The 24,894-nt window shown below is 44.7% G+C and overlaps 1 protein-coding gene across 1 annotated transcript; it reads left to right on the top strand.

Annotated features, from left to right (window-relative positions):
* The first annotated feature begins 11,597 nt into the window (after positions 1 to 11,597).
* Positions 11,598 to 22,245, top strand: PROKR2 (prokineticin receptor 2). Its single transcript, XM_053574507.1, has 3 exons — positions 11,598 to 11,711; positions 14,092 to 14,693; positions 21,500 to 22,245. Exons 2-3 carry the CDS (start codon positions 14,236 to 14,238, stop codon positions 22,194 to 22,196), a joined length of 1,155 nt encoding a protein of 384 aa, XP_053430482.1. The 5' UTR covers positions 11,598 to 11,711; positions 14,092 to 14,235; the 3' UTR covers positions 22,197 to 22,245.
* Positions 22,246 to 24,894: the final 2,649 nt, after the last annotated feature.

The raw sequence follows: 24,894 nt of genomic DNA on the forward strand, positions 1-24,894 counted from the left end.
CTTTCATTCTTGTCTACTTAAATTCCTAGAAACACTAAATGCCTATGAGCTTTATTTCTAGAAACTTCTATCAGTTCCCTAGTGATGTGATACAGAAAGGAGGATAGATCTCACTATAACAACTTGGATGGTCACCATTGGGTACCCAAACATGGGAAGCTCTCCCAGAGGATGTCTCCTGCTTAGGGGGATGGAGCAAAGAATTCACCACAAGTGAGTTCAATGAAGCTAACTTTTCGCCAGCTCCCTGAATGGAGCATGGAGAGGTAAAGTGGCCAGATGGTATTGTGACCCCACTGGTTCACAAAAGAAGAAAAGGAGTCTCCCAAAGATAGAAGGAAATGCTGTTCAGAAGCCACATAAAAAGTTGAGTGCTGGGCTGAGCCATGAGCACAAGGAGCTCCTAAGGTGGACAACAGTAGGCTGGCTTTAGGAAGTCACCATGAGGGGTTAGAAAGCACAGGATGAGGAGCGACTCATTATCAGTGGCCTAGAAGGCCAGCTGGGTCTGGGCTTGGAAGGAACCATAAGAAGCAAGAAAATTTTGTTTAATTTGTTTTTCATTATGGTAAAATACACATAACATAAAATTTACTATCTTAACCATTTCAAAGCATACCAGTGCCGTGGCATTAAGCATACATTGTTTTGCAACCATTACCACTATCTAGCTACAAAATTCTTTACAGCTTGCAAAACCAAAATACTGTGCCCATTAAATAATAACTCCTCATTTTTCTGTCCTCCCACCCCCAAAAAACCAACATTTTACTTTCTGTCTCTGATTTTGACTATGCTATTATAAACATCTTATATGTTTATTGACTATGCCATTATAAACACCTTATATTTATAACTGGCATGTTTTTCTTAGCATAATGTCCTCAAGGTTTATCCATGTCATAGCATATGACAAAATGTCCTTCCTTTTCAAAGGTGAATAATATTCCATTGTATGTCACGTTTGCTTATCCAACACTTAGGTTGCTTTCATGTTTTAGCTATTGTGAAAAATGCTGCTATGAATATGTGAGTCACTACAAAGGTTTTGAGAGAAACTGTGTTATGGTCCATTATTTCACTTCCAAGAAACAGTCAACAATGTCCTTTCTGATTCACCTGTGCAAGTTTCAATTTGCTCAGTTTATCACTGTTCCAGAGAGGGCTTATTTGTTTCCACCCATGTGGATCTTACATTTCTCAATTTTTGTGAATCTCAAAACTGTCATAATGACCCATATGGGTGTACAAATCTCTTGCTGAGATCCTGTTTTTATTTATTTATTTATTTATTTATTTTGCAGGTTTTTGGCCAGGGCTGGGTTTGAACCTACCACCTCTGGCATATGGTCAAAAATCATTTGACCCTACTTGTTTGAGCCACAGGCGCTGCTCTGCTTTCATTTTTTTTTTTTTTAACTATATACCCAAAGATGTAATTGCTGGAACATATGGTAATTATATTTTTAATATTTTAAGGAAATGCTAAACTATTTTCCACAGCATCCATACCATTTTTGCATTCCCACTAACAGTTGGCACAAGATTTCCAATATTTCCATATTCTAGTCTTTCTTTCCTTTTTATTCTTTCTTTCTTTCTTTTTTTATTTTATAGTAGCTATCCTAGTAGGTGTGAGGTGGTGGCATCTCATTGCAGTTTGATTTGCATTTCCATAATGATTAGTGATGTTGAGCATCTTGTTATATTTGTTAACCATTTGTATATCTTCTTTGGAGAAGTGTCTATTCAATTTCTTTGCCCATTTTTGAACTGGTTGTTTGGATTTGGGGTTTTTTGTTGGTTTTCTGTTGGTTTGGACTTGGGTTTTTTTGTGAGTTTCAAGTGTTCTCTATACATCCTGGATATTAATCCCTTATCAGAGTTATGATTTGCATGTATTTTCTCTCGTTCTGTGGGTTGCTGTCTTACTCTGTTGATAGGGCTTTTGATACATAAAAGTTTTTCCTTTTCATGAAGTTCAATTCACCCATTTTTTCTTTTGTAGCCTATGCCTTTGGTGTCACATCCAAGAAATAATTGCCAAATCTAATGTCACAAGTTTTGTCCTGTTTTATGGTAAATATTTTATAGTTTTAGATCTTACATTTAGGTCATGGATCCTTTTGGAGCTAATTTTTATATATGGTGTTAGGTAATGATCCAACTTAACTCTTTTGCACATGGATATGCAATTTTCCCAGCAGCATTTCTTGAAAAAATTCTCTTCTCCCATTGAATGGTCTTGGCATCCTTTTCAAAAATCATTTGACCATACATCTGAAGTTATTTATGAATTCTCTATTCTATTGCATTGCTCTATATATCTGTATTTATATCAATAAAACACTGTTTTGATTATTGTAGCTTTGTAGTAAGTTTTGAAATCAAGAAGTGTGAGTCCTCCAACATTGTTCTTCTTTTTCAAGATTGTTTTAGCTATTCCAGGTTTCTTGAAATTGCATGTGAATTTAAGGATGGGTTTTTCTACTTCTGAAAAAAAATATATATGCATATATATACATACATATACATACATACATATATTATATATATCATTGGGATTTTCATAGGTATTAAAATAGGTATATACATATATATCATTGGGATTTTAATAGGTATTGCATTAAATCTGTAGATCACTTTGGGTAGTATTGACATCTGAACAATATTGTCTTCTACTCCATGAACATCAGATGTCTTTCCATTTATTTATGCCTTCCTTAATTTCTTTCAGAAATGTTTTGCAGTTTTCAGTGTACAAGTCTTTCATCTCCTTGGTTAAGTTAATTACTAAGTATTTATTATTTGGGGGTATTACAAATAGAATTTTAAATTTTTTTTCAGAATGTTTATTGTTAGTGTATAGAAATGTAGCTGATTTTTTTTGTGTTGACTTTGTATCTTGGTACTTTGATGAATTTATTACTTCTAACAGGTTTTTGTGTAGAATTTTCAGGGAAATCATATTGCCTGTAAAATGAGATGATTTTACTTCTTTCTTTCCAATTTGGATGATTTTTATTTCTTTTCCTGGCCTAATTGTTTTGTCATGGGGCTGAAGGGTGGGAGATGATGGAAAGAAAAATAATGGGATGCCCAGAGTTTATGGGATGAGGATTTGAGCCATCATTCTATTTCCTTGTTAAAGGCAAAGGTAATCCAGAAGCCTGGAAGACTTGGTGGTGTCAATGGTAGACCTCTTGGTGGATTGTTTGAAATAATGAGCCCAATTTATTTATGGCCTTTTATACCCTCTGCTTTTTGGTAGTACACTCTGACATGGACTCTGAACTTGGCCGTCTGACTTGTTTCCGCAATGGGACAGTAACCAAGGATGTAAGCATAGACTTTAAAAGTGCTTATACTTTGGAGCTTGCCCTGTTGCTGCTTTTGGAAACTGTAGACCACCACGTGAGTGAGCCCAGGCTAGCCTGCTAGAGGATAAGATCACATGGCCCAACCACATTTGGGTCATAATCTCAAAAGATACAATCCCAAGTGCCATGATACCAAACGTGGAAATTCCAAAAGATTAAAATACCTACAATCTAAATTCCTAAAGTCTAAAATCCTAAAAATTACAATCACAAGATAGTTTTATCATTTAGCAAAACTATTACCTTGTCTCTATTGTCTTTATTTAGACAATAAGTACAGTTTAAAGACACGAACATGGGTGCTAAACTAACAAAGTGTGGACTTGTGGACTTAATTTTAGAAGTCAACTAAATGTTGGTGAAAATATGAGAAATGGCAGCACCTGTGGCTCAGTGAGTAGTGCCCTGGCCCCATTAAAATGAGGGTGGCAGGTTCAAACCCAGCCCCAGCCAAACTGCAACCAAAAAATAGCCAGGCGTTGTGGCAGGCGTCTGTAGTCCCAGCTTCTCCGGAAGCTTATGCAAGAGAATTGCCTAAGCCCAGGAGTTGGAGGTTGCTGTGAACTGTGACTCCATGACACTGTGCCGAGGGCAATAAAGTGAGACTCTGTCTCTAAAAAAAAAAAAGAAAGAAAGAAAGAAAATAAAAATATGAGGAATCTTTCATGCTAAAGTAGTCAGTCATGTACAACTTCTGCCCCTTCACACATAGAACCATATTTGTCTTCAAAAAATGCCTTTCATCAGAGAGTAAAACAAACTTGAGAATCTCAGTGACCTTCTGAACCAAAGACACTTGAAAATATTGAGCCTCCTCCAGTGTTAACTATTTTTGATTAGGGATTTGGCTGTTGAAGAGGGATAGATTTCTTCTATTTACCACTAAATTTAACATAGAAAAGCTAGCACACGCTTACTTTAGCTAATGGATGGTACTTTGAAAATCATCCTCACTATTTTTTATTGACTATATACAGTTCATGCCTCTGTTGGATTGGAAAATCGTAGAACTTATCCACTTATGTATGTATTGTTCAGCAGAAACAGCAAGTCTCAATGAAGCCCAGTCAATCCAACCTCAAAGAATAAATGTGTCAATGAAAGTTTACAATAGTGAGAAAATCCCAGACAGAGGACTGGGTATTGGAATGACATGAAGATTTAAAAAATCCCAATACTCAAGTCACACTACAGACCAATTAAGCCAGAGTCCCTAAGATTATGTTCCAGTTATCAGTATTTCTTTTACTATTCCTTGGGTGATTTCAAAGTACATCCAAGGTGAAAAACCAGAGCCACCAAATGTGCCTGCTTATAAGTGCATCAGCAGATGTAAGTCATTTTGCAGTCTGAGTAAGTGAGAGAAGCAAGAGTACTGTACATGATCCACTCACTAACACGTGTTCTACAACAACCCTTTACAATAGCATCTCAGGTCTATTTCATCTCCAATTTCTCCTCATATCCTAGTAAGGGCAATATAAATGAGTGCTCTGATGACCGAACGTCACAATTATTTAATAATGCTCAATTAGATTTTTTCCCTCTTCCAGGGTGTCTTCTAAACCCTGGACACTTACCAAAACACCCCAGAAGGCTTCCAGCCATTTAATTAAAGGATTAAATAATGTAATCATGTTCTCAATAACTCACTCCATTCTGAGGAATCTCTATTCTGTCTCTTCCTGCCTGGCAAAAAAAAACACTTTTTAAAGCTCTTTATAAAGGTTATCCTTGGCTTGCTATTCTGAGTTCCTTGGACCCTATATCCCAACAATTTTATGGCTCCACCAGAGAACTCTTAAATTGCATGCATGAAAAATCATTGCATCTACTATGTGACTTGCCCATAAGGGTCTTTTGCTGCTCAGGGATTTTGTCTGCATTTTACAACCTAGCTCCTACAAATACTCTGTAGCTATTTTAACCAAAGATCTCTAAAATGAGCCAAATTCCTTTTCCCTCTAGCCTTTTTAAACCTTCCAAGTTATCACTGAATAGTTAGTTGCCTAAGTCACATCACATCTATAGCGTAAGACATGAGGCATAGCCTGATATTCTCTGAAAAAGAAAATAATATCAGTGTTAGGAGTTGCAGAGAAGAAATTCAAAGACTTCACCCACTTCTCACTCAAGATGAGACTATTCAACTATTTATACTCAAGTTGCAGGTGTGGCTTTCAGCGTCCACTGTCATGACTGCCCCATCCAGCCCAGAGTTGAACCCTGACCTGAATTAAAGCTGAAGTTATTTTGCAGCAGAAAATAGACAATAAAATCTAAAACCAAAAACCTAGGAATATCCCCAGTATCTCAAAGGATATTCTAAAGCCAATTATAAATATGTTGGCCTCCAACTATATGCAGAGAAAGTGCCTCGTGATTCCACAAAGGCTAATGGAATGCCATGTTGAAATACGCACCTAACTACACTGGGTCTAAAGGGATGATGAGGGGAGGAGGGAAGGGCAGGCAGCAGCAGCTGGGGTCAAAGGAAATTTTGGAAACTCCATGTGATCGAAGGATGGAGATGAGAAAAGCCCAAGAGAATAAATAAGGACCTGTCAGGCAGGCCTGCTCTGCAGGGGAAGAGGAGGAATCCAGAGGGCGCCCAGACCCAGCCTGGAGAAGCATCATGTACAGGAGAGAGCAGGAGGTGGGGAGAGAAATCTGACATGGAGCAGACCAGCTGCTTTCCAGAAGTGCAGATGGGTTTTTATGTCTGATATGGGAACAAGGCTGACAATTACAAACAGATTTCAGAAAAGCATAAGCCTCTTTATAGGGAGTGGGTTCAAACAGAGTTCAAAGAAGAAAATCCTGATTGCTTTCTCTGAGCCAGGCATCCTGGTTCAGGGGTGAGGAGTGGCTGGAGAGGCCATCTAGACATGACGGACTCATGCCCCTGGCCCCTCTCCCAGCAGACAACCCCAGGCTGCAGCTATTTCACTTTTCTAAAATGAAAATTCCCCAAAGAAGAACTTCTATTCCTTCTTTTAATAAATCACTTGTTTTTCAGTGATAAGTCCACCAAGATTACCTTTGATTTCACTCATTTATTTGATTATACAAAGTGAGTCCTTGTAAGCTCTATTATTTCCCCCTTAGCTATACAAAACAACACATTTACCAACTTCTATTTAATCATATTCTTCATACTTACAAACAAGGGAGTTTCTTGATGCCAGGACAAAGTACCTCCAGGCCCACTGTAGCATGACCTGTCTTTGAAAGGTAGGATAGAAGTTCCAGAGCTGGCTTGGTGCCCGTAGCACAGTGGTTATGGTGCCAGCCACATACACCGAGGGTGGTAGGTTCAAACCCGGCCAGGGCCAGCTAAACAACTGCAACAAAAGGCTGGGCATTGTGGCAGGCACCTGTAGTCCCAGCTACTTGGGAGGCTAAGGCAAGAAAATCGCTTAAGTCCAAAGGTATGAGGTTGCTGTGAGCTGTGACGTCACACTACTCTACCAAAGAGACATAGTGAGACTCTGTCTCAAAAAAAGAAGAAGAAGAAAGAAGTTCCAGAGCTGTTTTTGTTCCTGGAGACAGAGGAGAGGAATGCTATCCTCCCTGCCTACCTGCTTGGAGGACGGTATATGATTCTGCCTGCCCCTCTCCCAGCCAAAGTTGATTGAATCAGGAATTGACAAGGGCCACTACATACTGTTGTCTGGGTTGTGCCCTACACCAGGAGAGGAGTGGATGGTTGCATGTGCCCATGCTCAGGGTTATATCTGCCTGGCAGAAGGGTACCCCTTTCAAATAACACCAATGTACCCTGTAGGCTAGTGGCCACCTGATCTAGAATAAGCCAGTTGAATTCTTTGCCTCTCCCAAACACAAAAGAGCCCCCAAAGAATACAGCCACTGGGATGACCCTTGAGCTGTGATTCTGGCCCCTAAGAGTCCTGAGTTGGGTTTCATGAGACATACCCCGCTGTCTCACCTAGATTCCTCTCTTGGCTTGAGTTGGTTTAAGTGCATTTCTGGTGGGTTGCAAGAAAGGATGTTGAGCTGAGGCAAAGGTCGGGGAAAAGCTATTCCCTGGGGCCTTTAAAATGGATCATCTGAGTCCAGTGCCTGGTCAGCACAACCCTAGTGATGGAGCTCCTTGATGTAAGCAAGGTTCACAATGTATTCAGCATTCTCCTTGGGAGCCCTTGCACTGGTTAACCATTTGATAAGATGATTCTTACCCATTTTTTTTGCTATTAGATGACATTCTTGAAAACTATCTGGTTTAGTCATTCCCCAATTAACTTTTCAAAAGCTTTGAATGTGTCAAAATAAAATATTGTTGTTTGTGAGGTATGAAATGCCTATGTAACTCCTTTTGTTTTGTGTGCGTGTGTTCTCTGTTACAAATAATTGATGTCTTCTGTACATCAATTTAAAAATAGACACATTGCAAATTCCCCCATAATTCCACCACCTAGAAGTAATCACTGCTAACGGACTGCAATTTCTTATTCCGAGTTTCTTTCCACATGTCTAAAGTATCTGGATTTTAACCAGCTTTCTCTTGCAAGAACTGCCTTCTTGGAGAGCCTGGCTGCTTTGATGTGCCATTTTCTTTTCTTTTTTAACCTTGTGATTTTTAACCAGGAGTTAAAATTTTTTCTTATTAAATCATAACTCTGCACACTGATGCATTTGTGGGGTTCAGTGTACTGACTTGATATACATTGTGAAATGCTTACATCAGACTGATTAACAGATCCATCACCTCGCTTACTGATTCAAGGTGATAGATCAACACCTGGTGTTGGCACCTATAGCCGATGGTGCTGTTTTCATCAACAACAGTTCTTAAAGTGAGGCTGAACTAGCTTGGGGGAAAAAATCATAATGGTGGTAACCCATTTGAGTGACCATCAGGAGTGGGAACACAGGCAAAGATGACAGAATCTATCACTTAGTCCTGGGACTTGCCAGGCTTTTGTCCAAATCGGTCCAATTGCCATATGATCCCCCTTCGGGTGTTAAAGTTCTGCCTGCAAAGAAAAAATAGTAGTTCTCCTTTTCAAGAACACTTCTCTGCTGTAAGAAAAATAGCAATACTCACTACCTCCAGACATAAAATGGAAGCTGGCGCCTAGCCGGGAAAACCTGGGCCCACCAGATGGACCTCTGGTCACAGTGTTGACTGGCTTGCAAAGGTGATGGAAGTAAGTGGGGAGATGCTGACTTCAGAACTCCCTGTGATTCAGTACCCAGCAATGCACATTGAATCCATTGGCCTTAACTAACAGAGAAGTTGCAGACTGAACTCCAGCGTTGCAGGTTATGATGCAAAGAGCATTCTGTAGGAATGGATATGCCATGAGGACAGTAATGAATATCAAGGAAGGCTTTGCCATTTTAAAAAATGTTGCAGGAGAGCGGAATGGCACTAGAAGAAGGAGCATGGCACCCACTGGGCGTCCAGCAGGCAGACAGTGACAGTGGTGGGCCCACTTAAGGTTAATGATGCGACTACTTATGCTATTGCACCTCAGCTGTCTCTTTTCTACCTTTTCCTCTATTTCTTTCACTCCACCCTCAGCTCCACTTGGAGTCTGTTGGTTGGGAGGCTGGGCCTCAGCAAATACAGATGGATGCCTTGTGGGCCTCCCTCAGTACCTACCTCTGCCTTTGCCCCCTGTCCACACACACCCTATATTCCTGATCATTCCTTCTAAAGGGCCCTTGTGGGCCGGGAACAGCATGATGTGTTGACCAGAGTGCAGGTATCAGAAGATAGAAGAATTGGGTGTGCAAATCCAGCTAGTATGACCTCCCTGCCACCTGTCACCCACTATTCCCCTCACTGACCAGGGCAACAGCACCAATGTTCCATGCCTTCGGGTGCCCTTGCTTAGAGATATCTTTGATCACTTCCACAGAGGGTACCTGTGATGAGCGCAGTAAGGTTTTAGAGCTACAACCTTGGAGTTTTTATTCCCAGTTCAAAACCAAAGCAATACAAAGACCAAAAAATGTGCCACCGGCTACACACTGTGGACAGCCATAAGCCGCTCCAGCCCCTCCTCTAATCCCTGCAAAAGTGTTCCTGGACTTAAATGCTAGTTAGATACCTTCTGCTTAAAAGGATATCTGTGTGTGTGATTCAGGCCATTTAGTGGGTATGTAGTTTCTCAAAATCTACTTCCCTCTCCCTGAACAAGGCATCTCTTTTCTTCTGCATCATTGCCCCTGTTCAGCTGCACCCCATGCTGCACATTTCAAAGCTTTACAATGACCAGTGAGGTGTGCTCTGTACAGCCGGTCCTCAGAAAGCAGATGTTCAATTTGTCACTGATTTTAACTTTCTTTTCCAAGCTTCTATACTTTCAACTAGTAGAAATTTGAGAAATGTCCAAACTGAATTAAATACAGAGAAAAGGCCCAAACTGAATTTTTTATTAAAAGAAGGAAAAGTATTCACACCATCTTTGTTGATATGTGACATTATAGGGTGGTGCCTATGGCTCAAAGGAGTAGGGCACCGGCCCCATATGCCAGAGGTGGTGGGTTCAAACCCAGCCCCAGCAAAAAACTGCAAAAAAAAGATATTAACGTTACAAATGAGAAAACAAAATGCCACCCTTCTGGGAAGATATTCTGCTGTTTTGAGGCAGTGTTCACTGAGGTCTGCTTCTTATAGGCAATAATTTCCATCAGAGTATTTTTAGTTTTCATATTGTTTTTTCATATTTTTGTGGGAAGCTTGGCAATGAATGGATACTCAAAGAAGCCAAGAAAGTGTTATTGATACATGGAATAAGAATCTACCAGCATTGAGCCCATCCATGCATGTGTACTTTGAGAACAGTCTTGATACACACTCCAATTTGAGAGCTGCCATTGGGGTTTGTCCATTACAGTTTCTGTCTACCTGGGCTGGAATTCAGCCCTTCTCAAAAATCCTACTCACTGGATTGCTTAAGTTCAGGAGTTTGAAACCAGCCTGAGCAAGAGTGAGATCCCATCTCTGCTAAAAATAGAAAAAAAAATAGCTGGGCATTGCAGTGGAGGCTTGTAGTCCCAGCTACTTGGGAGGCTGAGGCAAGAGGACCGCTTGAGCCCAGGAGTTTGAAGTTGCTGTGAGCTATGACTCCACAGCACTCTACCCAGGGCGATAGAGTGAGACTCTCTCTCTCTCTCACACACACACACACACACACACACACACAATCCCACCCAGGTTCCTCTGCATTCACACCCAGTATCAGGGTGACTCCTGCCACCCTCAGTGCGGGGATGCCCCTCTGTTCCCCTCTTCTAGCAGCTGTAGGTTTGGTGACCTGCCCTGCATCTCCTCTGGGCACCAAAAGTCACGACATGCAGCTCAGGACACCCTGACACACATACCCTCAACCCCACCAAAGGGCTGAAGCTCTCTTCTTCACAGCCTTCAGCTTTCTGCACTACACAGAGACACACATGTGTCCAGGGCATGTACTGTCCACTTCAACGCTCCTCCTTAAACAATAGAACCTGTTTGGCCTCCACATCTGGAGGTTGCCCTGACCACGGACCCCATCAGCCCATCCGCAGCTGGGAGGAGGGCACACAGCTGGATCTCTTGTCTTTGGTCAGACTGAGGAGATGCCAAAAAGGGAGAACGGGCTTAGGTCCTCTTAAGGAGGGAGAGGCACAACACACAATGTCACAGAGGTTTCAAGTTCGTTTATCCACAAATGTTTAATTGGCAGCCCCATCAAGTGTATCTACTCTGAAATGTATTCTCTTTGGCCAACACAAGGTTTTTGGTTTCACTAACCCAAAAGGTATTTATAAATTTCTCAAATTCCAGATTCTCTTGAAAACCGGAAAGAACTGACAAGGCAGAGTCCAAATTCCAACTTGTCATTAATTCTCTGGGGCTTAGCGGTGGGGAACACTGTTAGACCTTCAGTCTCGTGCCACAGTCCCAATCCTGCGCACCCAGAGCGTCTGCTGGCCCGGGACAGGCGCCAGCGCAGCAAGAGCTACGGGTGCGCAACGCCCTGGGGCGCACCACCCCATGCGGTGGGGTGAGGGAGCCAGGCAGCCACCTTCGGCTGTGGCTTGGAGGCAGGCTGGGGACCCCGGGGCGGAGCCTGGTCTCAGGCTCTGGGAAGAGCCGCGGGGGCGGAGCGCCAACTCCAGCTGAAAGACCGAGACCCTGGAAGAGCGAGACTGAGACGCGCGGTGAAGCTCGCTGGCGCCAGGAAGAAAAGGACATCCCCCCTCACGCAGAGCCTCTGCGAGTGCAGGTCCGGGTCCCTGGGGCAGAAACCCAGCGCCCCGGCCCGCGCCACCCACCCCGCCGCAGAGCGCACCGGGGAGGGGACACCGAGGCAGGTGAGGGCTCAGATCCGCGCAGTCGAGACTCCCGCGGTGCAGCGGGGGCATCGCCTGGGCCAGGGCCTCGGACCCCCCTCTTGTTTTCAGGGTCATTTGGGCTGCTTTGCCTCCCGCCACTGTCTCAGGAGGCGAATTGGCTCCGAAAGATCCCCTCTTGGCTCTCCAGGACCGGGCAGGGGGCGGTCAGCGGGGATTGGAGCTTGTGGCCGCGGGCGCAGGGAGCCAGAGGGTAGCTGGGCTGAGGGAGCGAGTGCCAAATTGTCGGGGGGAGCGCGAGCAGAGGGGCACCTCCCTAAACCGTGAGAAGAAGACCGCAGGCGTCTGCGGGAAAAGTCCCGCGTACCGCATGGTCCACCGCCACCGCCCAGCCCCGCCTCGCCTCGGTGTTCTTCCCGCCCTAGGCCACGCAGACTTTGCTTCTCCAGACTGAATTTCTACTCGATTCCGGTCCCTGCTAGGGTAGGTGAGGAGAGGTGAGGAAGCTGCGGCCGGAGCGAGGTGGTCAGGGACAGGATCCGGCGGCGTACAACATCCTGAGTAAAGGGGGCCGGGACGGGGACGGGACGGGGACCAGGACGGGGACTGGGCGGCGTACAGCATCCTGAGTAAATGGGGCCGGGGCCGGGCCGGGGATGGGGACAGAGACCGGGACCGGGCGGCGTACAGCATCCTGAGTAAATGGGGCCAGGGCCGGGCCGGGCTCAGGGATGCGGACGGGGACAGGGCGGCGTACAGCATCCTGAGTAAATGGGGCCGGGGCCGGGACGGGGACAGGAACGCGGATGGGGACGGGGTCCGGGACGGGGACAGGGCGGCGTACAACATCCTGAGTAAATGGGGCCGGGGCCGGAACCGCCCCAGCCCAGGCGCGCACCCTCTCATCTTGGGTCAGGGGACAGCGGCGGAGCGTATAAGGCAAAAGAGACAGAACTCCAGCTCCTCGGTCTCCAGCTGACCAGTGTCTGTGGAGATTAGGATCTCGCCGGGGACGGAAAGGCGACGTGGAGGGCAAACACGCCCTAGTGTGGTCGCCGCCGTAACTTGAACCTGACCCCTGAGGTTTCTCCCTGGAACGCGTCCCAGGTTGGGGTGTCCCTGCGACTCTCACGACTCCTGTGCTTTGTTGGAGGAACAGGTCCTTGCAGTCCTGTACTTCAGTGGCTCCTTTCCCTTACAGAGGCAGACCAAGAACATTTCTTGCTACCAGGGTCTCGCTGCCCCCACACTTGGGAGTCATTGCCGGATGTGCCCAGAGGCCACACAGCTGGACGACCAGGGCCCCCTTCAATGAATGTTGGGATCCAGGTTCTCTTTCAGGCCCCTCGGTATTGCCATGTAGCCCGTGGCACCCTGTCTCTGGGGGCTCAGTACTTCAGAGATTATTTCTTTCCCTATGGGGATACTGGCACAGAGGATATAATGGACTTAGGCAGTGAAGGACAGCTCAGCCCTCGGGCTTTTCTGGTACTGGATAAGCCTCCCACCCCCCTTTCTCCCCACAGCCTTGCAGACTGACTTCAGTGAAGCCTGGTTTTAGAGTGGCCACCTCTTCCAGAGGGCACAAACTCTGGTGACAAGACATAGTGGCTTCCAGTCAGGGTTGACTCTGGGTTGAGAACTGGGCCTGGTGGGGAGGAGGGGAGGCAGACAAAGCATTTCTTTCTGGAGCTGGTTCCCAAAGAGCAGGAGAACAGCAGGAACACTCCCTCCCAACCACTGCCCCTCACCTATACAGCCTGGTTGGGATCCTTGTTCATTCACTCACCCATTCAGCCCCCACTGTGCACCAGGCCCCAGACTGGGCAGCAGAAATTTGGTTTACAGGAAAGCTGGGAAGTGGAGAGCATAAAAAACTGGCCCATGATAACTCAGTCTGTCCCTGTGAAAATGGATTTGGTGGTTTCCATGTCCATGGTTGGACCAGGACAGAGGAAGCCCTGTCCTGCTTTGGGGGAAAGACTGCCAAGTCCTGGCTCTCCTGCTTCCTTGTCCCTGGCCAACAGGTGGTGCAACGCTGTGACTGCCATAGAAGCCTGAGCCAGCTTCTGTATGCAGCCCTGGAGAACTTCCAGAAGACCCTTGTGGGGGCTCATGCATTTGGGGTAGGGAGATAGTGTGATGGGCAGACAGGCCCCAGTCCCTGGAAAAAGGGCACAGGTGCACATTGTTCTTGGCATCTCTGGAGCGTCCAATCCCACCTATACCTAGTCCTTCCTGACAGCTGGGCAGCCAGTGAGTGCTTCCCAGCTTCCAGATCTCATGACTCTTCACCCCTGCACCCTGGGGGAAGTAGGTTCGGTGTTCTGTGCCTGGGGAACTTGAGGAATGCTGCCAGATGTTCCTCTGCATGCCATCGTCTCGTTGTGTCTCCTTCCAGATCCAGGATGGTGAATCACTTCCCCCCAAGGATGTTGGCCAGGTGCTAGACTCACTGACCTCATGAGAGCAGAAGGTCTGGACTCCCCAGCTCAGAGTGTTTGGACCCCTTGCACCTCTCTCACACCTCTCCAGAGCAGCCACCATGGCAGCCCAGAATGGAAACACTAGTTGTGCACCCAACTTTAATCCACCCCAAGACCATGCCTCCTCCCCTCCCTTCAACTTCAGTTATGGTGATTATGACCTCCCGCTGGATGAGAGTGAGGACGTGACCAAGACTCAAACCTTCTTCGCAGCCAAGATTGTCATTGGCATGGCGCTGGCAGGCATCATGCTGGTCTGTGGTATTGGCAACTTTGTCTTCATTGCCGCCCTTGCCCGCTATAAGAAGCTGCGCAACCTCACCAATCTGCTCATTGCTAACCTGGCCATCTCAGACTTCCTGGTGGCCATTATCTGCTGTCCTTTTGAGATGGACTACTACGTGGTACGCCAGCTGTCCTGGGAGCACGGCCATGTACTCTGTGCCTCTGTCAACTACCTGCGCACAGTCTCTCTTTATGTCTCCACCAATGCCCTGCTAGCCATTGCCATTGACAGGTGAGGATGTTGGGTATGGGTGGATAGGGGGGCTGGGCCAGGCTGTCTCTTTCCTCACTTCAGTTCTGACAGGCTGCCATTGCTCTAGATATGAATGCTTTCCAGGGGCAGGAGGAGACCTTATTTCTTCAGTTCTGTTATTTTTCCCCCATGTGAGTAAGAGTCAGGCTTCTGAGTGTCCTGGTGCTGACCCATCCCTCAGATACCATGTCTGTCTCAGATACAGGCATATCATGTGATGATGTGCCGTATCCACCAAAGACAAAAGTGGAGAATTCAGGCAACTGCTACTTAGAAGCCACATGAGAGTTAACCAGGGGAGCTTCCAATCAAGATCAAGTTTTGTACCAAGTATTCCTGTAACCACACTGAGACAGTGATATCTAACATTTCCACAACCTAGAACATTTCCTGAGCCCCTTCCCATCAATCCCCCCACCCCAGGCAACCACTAGTAAGATTTCTATCTTCATAGTTTAGTTTTACCTATTCTTTAACATTATAGAAAAGCAATCATATAGTTTGTTTTGAGTGACTTTGTTGCAGAGCTGATTTTAAAATAAGATAACAGGGTTTAAAGAAAAGAGGTAGGGATATGCTTGCTTTTGTTTTCCTGCATACATCTCCATGCTCATTTGCATACATTTGCATGAAATCTTCTAGAAATCCTTGCTCTATTTTATTTTTTCCTTTCTTTTATTTACTTATATTTTTTTTCTTATTTTAATTGACACATAATAATTGTACATATTTCTGTGGTACAGATTGATATTTTAATGCATGTGTACAATGCGTGATGATCAAATCAGGGTAATTAACATATCCATCACCTAAAGCATTTATTATTTCTTTGTTTTGGGAATATTCAAAATCCTTTCTTCTAACTATTTGAAAATTTGTTAATTGTAGTCACCCTGTAGTCCTATGGAACTAGAACTTATTCCTCCTATCTAGCCTTTGCTCTATTCTACTTTTTTTATGGCAAAGTTGACTTTATTTTTATTTTTTATTTCAGATTAATATGAGGGTGCATACGATTATGTTACACTGTTTGCGTTTGTTAGGTAAAGTCCAAGTTACAGTTGAGCCCTTCACCCAGGAGGTGTGCCATATACCCCTACACTGTACTCCCTTGCTCCATTTTATTTTTTTTTTTTTGAGACAGCGTCTCATTATGTAGCCCCTCGGTAGAGTGCAGTGGCATCACAGATCACAGCAACATCAAGCTCTTGGGCTCCAGTGATTCTCTTGCCTCAGCCTCCCAAATAGCTGGGACTACAGGCGCCCGCCACAAAACCCAGCTATTTTTTTGTTGCAGTTGTCATTGTTGTTTAGCCAGCCTCAGTGCATGTGGCCAGCACTGTAACTACTGTGCTACGGGCACTGAGCCCCCTTGCTCTATTATAAATTCATAAAAGCAGCTCATGACAAATCTTACACACATTTTATTTATGTGACAATTGTAGGCCAGCCTCGAACCAGCCACTGATGGTGGCTCTGTTAGGTAGGGGCATTTGGTGTCACCTCCTTTTCGTTATTGTCTGCCATTGTGAGCTGTGCTTATTTTGATAATATGTTTAAGCATCTTTTCTTTTTGCCTCTCCTCAGCTCTTGCATTTTTCCCTTGTCCTTTTTAATCAAGCAGTTTATATTTTTCATTTTGGTAATAAATAGGTATACACATATAGGTGCAAGAATCATCTTCCTTCCTTTTTTTTTTAACATAATTCCTGCAGGGAAAATGATTCTATGACAACTCTCAAGCTCTCTAACCCTGAAACCAGTGCTTATGAAACCGGGACTGTCAACCAACTGCACAAAAGTCCCCAGGGAAAACAGTACAAAGTATAGTTTGATACAATTATACAAAGTCAGATTCCTGGGCCCCAGCCAAGCCTCCTGCATGGGAATTCCTTTGGACTGGTCCAGGAATCTGTATTTTTATCTAATTCTTTGAGTGATTCTAATGCTCATTAGTGTGAGAGTTAGTACTTTTTTTTTTTTTTTTTGACCAGGGCCAGGTTTGAACCCACCACCTCTGGTATATGGGGCCAGCACCCTACTCCTTTGAACCACAGGCGCTGCCTGAGAGTTAGTACTATTATCATCATCATTACCATCCCCTTTATTCTACTGAGATCTGTGTGTTTATAATGTTGGGGATTTGGGGCTTTTTTTTTTTTTTTTTTTGTAACATTGGAGTTTCTTGCAATCACTCTGTTACAACACAACAGATAACAGAGTGGTTCCTTTTTGACCCTAGGTCAACTCTGTCCCAGTTAGCTTCCCAGCTCCATCAGCAGTTCCATCATTCTCTCAGTCATGCAAGCAGGGAAGAGTTACCCGCTCCTTTACCTTACTCTCCCACCCCTGTGTTCAGCCCTGCACCACATCCTGGAAATGCCCCCTCCAGCCTTATCTCTTAGCAAATCATAGTTGGACTTGTGTATTCAAAGCACAATAATCATGTTTTCTATTTTTCTATCTCCAGAAAGGCTTATGCCTGTGTGTTATCATGCTCTTCTAGCCTGTCTTTTCTCTCCCAGGGGCTCCTGACTGTCCTCTGAAATCTATACTCATCTGTATTAAGTATCCAAATATACCATTGATGGATCTTCCTAAAGCATTGCATTGCTTACAGAATCTCTGGAAGTCTCATTGCTTACAGAATGCATGCCCAATCATGAGTCTAGCATTCCAGAGCCTTTGTAATCTGAGGCCAACTTATCTTTCCAAACTCATTTTATATAGGGAGATACAGTCTTTTCCAAAGTACAATGTATTTTAAGCACATAACTATTTACCTGACTCCACCATGCCTCACACAGGGCCTCATACCTGTGTCTTAGTTTGGTTTACCCCCAAAACAAACTCTAAGACAGGAATTTATGTACGGGTAGCAGGCAGTTTCTACAGGGGATGGGGAGTGAGACAGGGCAGGGGAGGCAGTCAATACAGAATGCCTGGTTTGATATCACATCATGTTATTGAGCAAGTCTTCACTGTGGGCAACTGGAGCTTATTCCTGCTGAGGGACTCAGAGCCGTGTAGGCTGACCCAGGAGCAGGGAGTGGGAGGGAGTTAAGGTACTTACACACCCTCTTTCGTGAGTCACTGGTAAGCGCCAGTCTGGAAGTGCTGTGCAGGAAGCCAGAAAAAGCCTTTAGGCAAAGAAGCACTGGTGTTGGCAGGTAGGAGTGGACAGGTGTGCACTAAAGTGACAGGGGAGGGACACTGGAAGCATCTGCTGGCACCCGGTAGTGCCACACAACAGGTTGTGAGTCCTGCCATGTGTCCAGTTTGTATATGGAAACATAAATGGGTAGAAGGTACAGTTTTTGACCTCAAAAAGCTTTTCCTCCTCACAAACACTAGTATTTATGAAAAATAAAGAATACTCAAGAGGTAGAACAAGAGTAGCTTGAAGGAAGATGTGATCATTATGTGACAGTCTGGGACTGCTTTGTGGAGAGGACGTAGAGGTTTAATGGTGCTGTTCTGATTGCCTCATATTCACTCCATTGAGGAAGGGGGATCCTCCCACCTCAAATAGTAGAAGACTAAACGAGTGACATTGGACAGGTGACACCAGGCAGGTGAGACTGACAGCAGTTAATTACTCATATGTGCTCACTGAATGTCATACAAGGCCACACGAGGGTGGTACCAGGAGCAGGGTGAACCAGCAGGGGCTGTGACAGGCAAGCTTCATAGGAACAAGAAGATGGGACAACCCTTGGTACCCATGGGAGAATTTCATGGACTTGTTGGAATCACTGTATGCACTGGCAGGGAGGAGAAACCCATTAGGGTAGGAATCTGGATGGTGTCTCTTCCTGCTGGGTGGAGGGCATTTCTGGTGAGAGCAGAGGAACTCACAGCTCAGCCTTCAGGGCCCCACAAAGCTCAAAGATGTTGAGGCAGCATGTGGACTGTCAGGACTTACAATACAAGAGCATGGTAAATAGTGCTGCTCCTCTCCAACCAGGTTCTAAACCAATCAAGAAATAAAGCAAATGGTAAGAAAGATGGATGCCAAACTCTCGGGCTCTGATGACGCTTAGTTTGGAGAGCAGGCTTTCACCTTTGTGCACCTCCAAGACCCCCTTCTCACACAGGAAGTGGTCAGTTTAAACAACATACTATAGGCCAGGTGTGGTGGCTCACATCTGTAATCCTAGCACTCTGGGAGGCTGAAGCAGGTGGATCCCTTGAGCTCAGGAGTTCCAGACCAGCCTGAACAAGAGCAAGACCCCCTATCTACTAAAAACGGTAAAGTTAAGCATTGTGGCAGGTGCATATAGTCCCAACTACTGGGGAGGCTGAGGCAAGAGGATCTCCTGAGCCCAAGAGAGATTGAGGTTGCTGTGAGCTGTGATGATGCTGCAGCACCCTAGCCTACGGCAACAGAGTGAGACTCTGTCTCAAAAAAGTAAAAAAAAAAACAACATACTATAGCTTCCCATGTGCCTATGGTCATTTACATTTTCAGAACCTGACAAAAAGCTTGAGAGTAAGGTTATTATTATTATGCCCCTTTCATAGAGGAATAAACTAAGTCCCCCCAAGCATAAGTGATTTCTCCAACTGCACAGCATGGGTTCAGGTATCCAGCTGGAATCCAGGTCTGCCGAATTACTCCTGGGCCTGTTCTATTTTTTGATATATTTGATGACAATTCTGAATTTTAGAACATCCTACAGAATGAAGATGATGTTATTGAATGGAAAAAGAATTTGAATTTAAGCATTGACAACAGAATAAGCTGGAATGTGGGATTTCCCATTGGCATGGGTATTGAGATACTGTCCGTGGTGGAACTAGATTGAGAGAGAATTATCAAGCCTCAAACTAATTCTGCATTATCTAAGGACTTTTGACTAAATATGGTAAGCAAACTAATAACACCACACATACCACAAGATATCCACATCCTAAGTTTCAGAACCTTTGAATGTTATATAGTATTATATACCAAGGGGGAATTAAGGTAGCAGATGGAATTAGGTTGCTAATTGGCTGATATTAGAATAGAGAAATTATACTGCAGTTTGTGACACAAAGACTGGACTGGCCACTGCTGGTTTTGAACAGGGAAGATGTCACCAGCCATAGAACACAGGCATCCATAGAAAAGGCAAAAAAACAAAAAACAACCCGGTACCTCCAGAAAGGCATGCTGCCTGGCTGACACTCCTTGACTTTAGCAGAGTGAAAACGATGTCAGACTTCTGATTTGTATCATTTAAGCCACTAAGTTCATGGTCATTTGTTATAGCAGCAATAAGTTCATGGTCATTTGTTATAGCAGCAATAAGACACAAATTCACTTGGTCATAACAGAAAGACAGTGATTGTGAAGGGTCCCTGCCCCAGTTGAGAGTGAGCCAGACCTGTGAGGCTGGTACCACCCAGGCAGGCACAGGTTAACTCTGCAAGGCCAGCAGCAACCACTCTGCATACAAATACACCTGGCTGGGGTACAATGGTTAGTAGTTGCAATTGGATCCAGCTTCATCCTAGATCTTCCAATGCCACAAGCAAGAGATGGGCCCTCCTAATGGGATTCAAGGGATCAGAGTTATCAGCAGGCAGGAGGCAGGCCAGAGAAGATAAAACAACCTCATGGCAGAAATATTGCCAGGGACAAGAAGAAATAACATAGAAGAAGGTCTTCTTAGTTCAGCCGAAGACCTGAGAAAGTGATCAAAAGGGTCTGGTTACAAAGGAAAGGTAAGTGGAATTGAACTTTCTACAGAGGGCTTCCTGCTCTTAGCTGCCCCAGCCACTAAAGTTCCAGGTGTGGGGTACACTTTGATTTCCAGGGCTTATTTGTGTCTTCTCTTACCATGATGTCTCTCACCTTCCTCCACATTCTCCCACCACTCCTCCACATCCCCCATAAAATGCACAAAAATGATCCTAGGGCACCAAAGTATGTAAACTGGTGTCATTAGGTCTTTCTGGAAAGAAAGTATTTGACACATGCAAATAAGCGTATTTCACACGAAGAGCTCCAGACTGTCTTTCCTAGCCGGGCTCTCCCAGACAGTGTAGCTTACTGGAAAGAGTAGGGGAAATCCTTATGGGGTCAAGGTGACTTCACCTGCTAACTCATTTGAGCATGAGAGAGTCTAGGCGGATGGGTATAAAAGCTTTGTATTAGGAGCCTGGAGTCTGGTTCCTGCATAACATGAACTTGGGCAAGACATATATACTTCTTGTTAGAGTCCTGAGATTCTACCACAAACCCAGCTTGACTCTTGTGCCTCTGAAATGCAGGATGACACTTCATGGGACGGGGAGGAAGCCCTGTACACAGCCCTTCCTCCACCTCTAAACTGTGATTTATTTGGAAATGAAGAGCTTTGAGAGTGTTATGTTCTTGGGCAGAATGGCAAGATGGAAACCCAAGGTGGAATAATAGGACTCCCAATAAATGGGCCACAAATATTTCTTGAAAACCTATTATGTACAAAGAATGTTACAAAAATTGTTATTTTTAATATTCACAGCAGCCCTATAAGGTAGGCATCATGTTATCTCAGGCTGCATTTGAGGAAATGCACCTCAGAGATATGGGGTAATTGATCCCACACCCCAAAGCCAATTGGTTTGACCCAAAGCTTATGCTATTTCCACTACTCCAAATGATGTTGGTAAAGTAACATGAAGCATGGGATTCATTATGCCATTTTGTCTGCTTTAGTGTATGTTTGGCGTTAGTTAAAAATTAATGATTTTTCCAAGCTCACATTATCATTATGGTATCATTATTAGGATTGCTGTGTTCCCTCCCTCACCAGATACCTTGCCATCGTCCACCCCCTGAAACCGCGCATGAATTATCAAACTGCGTCCTTCTTGATCGCTTTGGTCTGGATGGTGTCTATCCTCATTGCCATCCCCTCGGCCTACTTTGCAACAGAAACCGTCCTCTTCGTGGTCAAGAGCCAGGAGAAGATCTTCTGCGGCCAGATCTGGCCTGTGGACCAGCAGCTCTACTACAAGTCCTACTTCCTCTTCATCTTTGGCATCGAGTTCGTGGGCCCTGTGCTCATCATGACGCTGTGCTACGCCAGGATCTCCCGGGAGCTGTGGTTCAAGGCAGTGCCCGGGTTCCAGACAGAGCAGGTGCGCAAGCGGCTGCGCTGCCGCAGGAAGACTGTGCTGGTGCTCATGGGCGTGCTCAGCGCCTACGTGCTGTGCTGGACACCTTTCTATGGGTTCACCATCATGCGCGACTTCTTCCCCGCCGTGTTCGTCAAGGAGAAGCACTACCTCACCGCCTTCTACGTGGTCGAGTGCATTGCCATGAGCAACAGCATCATTAACACCGTGTGCTTTGTGACTGTCAAGAACAACACTATCAAGTACTTCAAGAAGATGATGCTGCTCCACTGGCGCTCCCCCAACCAGGGCAGCAAGTCCAGCGCCGACCTCGACTTCAAAGCCAGCGGGGTGCCGCCCACGGAGGAAGTGGACTGTATCAAGCTGAAGTGACCCGCGGGTGTCACACCATTGGAAACTCCAATTCAGCATCGCCTATCGTCAACCAAGTCTGCGTGGGGAAGGGCATCTGTATTCATGTCCCTCCTCCAGGAGCTGGATGCTTCTAAGTCATCACATGCAATGAGACTAAAAAGCTGCAGCATCTGACGTTTACGAGATCTGCTTGACACCTGCCATGTGCACAGACAAGGGGACTAGCCACTAGGAGCAGCAGCTGACATTGACCCCACACCTGCTGTGCACAAACCACACCAATGGGATCAAACAAGGACAGTGGGAGCTGACAGCTAACTGATTACCTACTGTGTGGGAAAACATTTCAAAAACAAAACAAAATGGCAGAAGCTATCAGAGTTCTCAAGCTGTATGCAGTTACATAAATAGCCAAGTAGAGGCCATGGATGGTTATCTGGACTCAGCCTCTAATTAGTCTTCTCAAAACTACTTAATGGGAAGTTTAAGATACTTTTAATATGCTTATGTCATTCTGTATCTTATCAGTGCAGGACAGTAAGAAGGCTACAGAGGAAGGCACTGGGACAAAGGGTACTCAGATACAATGGAAATGGCAAAGATGAGCTCACCAGTGTGGGCCTTACAGCCTCATGGAAGGAGAGTTTGAGCTTTACCACTCATTCCCAGGACATTCTCTAGGATTCTGGCTGCCAAAAAAAAAAAAGATAAAAAAAAAGAAAAATTCTTGCCACCAAGCCAGCCTGATTTGGTTATCTGTAATGATGTCATCTCAAAGGAAAGACCCCCCCCACCCCAAAATCTCTTTCCTACTGAAGCTTGAAAGCTAATCACTCTATTGGGTGAAGACAGGCAATCCTGAGATGAGGGATGCATACACTTTCTGGACCCTGGGGGCAGAGAAGAGAGTAGAGGTTTCCATGGGCAATAAAATGAACATAGGCTATGTGGCCATTCTGCTAAGGCCTGAACTATTTTCTAGAACACATCCTCTTTTATGAAAGGAACTCTACCTGGAATCCAAAGACCTGGGTTTGGGTCCTAACTCTAAGATTCATGTCCTAAACTCATGGATATTTTCTCTTTGTATCTCAGTCTCGCTTTAATGAAATGAGGATAATGAAAATAATGTGCTCTGTCCACCTTGCAGGGATATTGGAAGGGCCCATTCTGCTCACGGTTTGTGAACATGACCATGGTCAGAATGCATGAGTGATATCGAACAGTTTGCAAGAAGTTTAGAAACCCCAGCCACTGTGATTTATTATGGAGAAACACCCCCACTTTTTCATTCTTTGGACTGGGGAATGCTGATCTCTTCACAGTGTAGCTGTCTCCAACTGGGGCAAAAAAATCTCTGTCCTGGGCTATCATCGGGAAAATTTAACATCAGAGACTCAGTGACCCCCAGACTCTCAGCATCCCCATAGTCTTAGAAGTGTTGACAGTCTTTCCTGCATGTTGCAAAACAGCACATCTCTTGGCTGCACAAATGGCATTTCTGAATCTGTCTTCGTAAGCTCATCTTTTAAAAAAAGTGCTTTGAAGGGTAGGCTAGGTGCTGGTGTCAGTGCATATCTTCCCAAGGGGAATAGTTGGAAGTGACTATAGTGATATTCAGCACTGAAGTTGATAGCACTTTTTCTAGGACGAGCTTGTGAATTTGATTATGCACACTCGCGCATAACTTGGTTTGGTCAAGTTGACCCATGCATAGTTGGTCAATGTAGAGAAGGGCTTATTTAGTAGTTTGTTTGTTGTTTGTTTCTCCAATAGTAAAATTTAAACCAACATTTTTTTGTATCTCCACCCAACAGACTACCTTCAGAAAGTATCCTCAGAAAATGCAAAAAGCATTGTAGTCTAAGCAAAACTATTTATAAATTCTGATTTTAGAAAATTACCTTACAAAGGAAGCAAGTGAGCCAAGCAAGTAAGCATTTTGAGTTTATCTACATTTTTATAAGTATGATCATAATTATATTCTTATTTATTACCCTGTCCTGACTCCTCCTAATCAGAAGATTCTTTAGGAGTAGACTGTGTACCAGTCGAGCCTGTCAATAGAATTCATCCACTTTTTCCTTTTTATCCTAAAATATACTATCCTCCTTTCATCCAGATTTAACTGAAAAATACTTTTGTAAATATCAGTCTGGGGCAGCGCCTGTGGCTCAGTGAGTGGGGCGCCGGCCCCATATGCCGAGGGTGGCGGGTTCAAACCCAGCCCCGGCCAAACTGCAACAAGAGAATAGCCGGGCGTTGTGGTGGGCGCCTGTAGTCCCAGCTGCTTGGGAGTCTGAGGCAAGAGAATCACGTAAGCCCAAAAGTTAAAGGTTGCTGTGAGCCATGTGACAACACGGCACTCTACCCGAGGGCAGTACAGTGAGGCTCTGTCTCTACAAAAAAATATATATATATATCAGTCTGTATTTGAGATTTTCCAGTGAATAAAAGTGTTAAGTTGTTATCAAAAAAATTAACATATGGAACCTTAATCACAGTGTTCAAATGTTTTCCCTGCTAATTTTTTATATCATGTTAGTATATTTAGATGTGAGTGGAGTAGCATCCATCTTAACCAGGGATATTTAATCTTTTTTCTTTTCTGCTGCACACTGGAAAAGTTAAGAGTGGTCTTGGGCCATGTATTAAATACACAAACACTAATGAAAGCTGATGAACAACAAAAAAAATCCTTGTGTACTTTTCACCA

Source organism: Nycticebus coucang, chromosome 21 (assembly GCF_027406575.1).
Source record: "Nycticebus coucang isolate mNycCou1 chromosome 21, mNycCou1.pri, whole genome shotgun sequence".
NCBI lineage: Eukaryota > Metazoa > Chordata > Mammalia > Primates > Lorisidae > Nycticebus > Nycticebus coucang.

Excerpts from the sequence above, each read along its gene's own strand:
- PROKR2 (XM_053574507.1), top strand. The coding sequence starts at position 14,236 with ATGGCAGCCCAGAATGGAAACACTAGTTGTGCACCCAACTTTAATCCA. Across the intron at positions 14,694-21,499 it reads CTAGCCATTGCCATTGACAG|ATACCTTGCCATCGTCCACC; the intron begins GTGAGGATGTTG and ends CTCCCTCACCAG.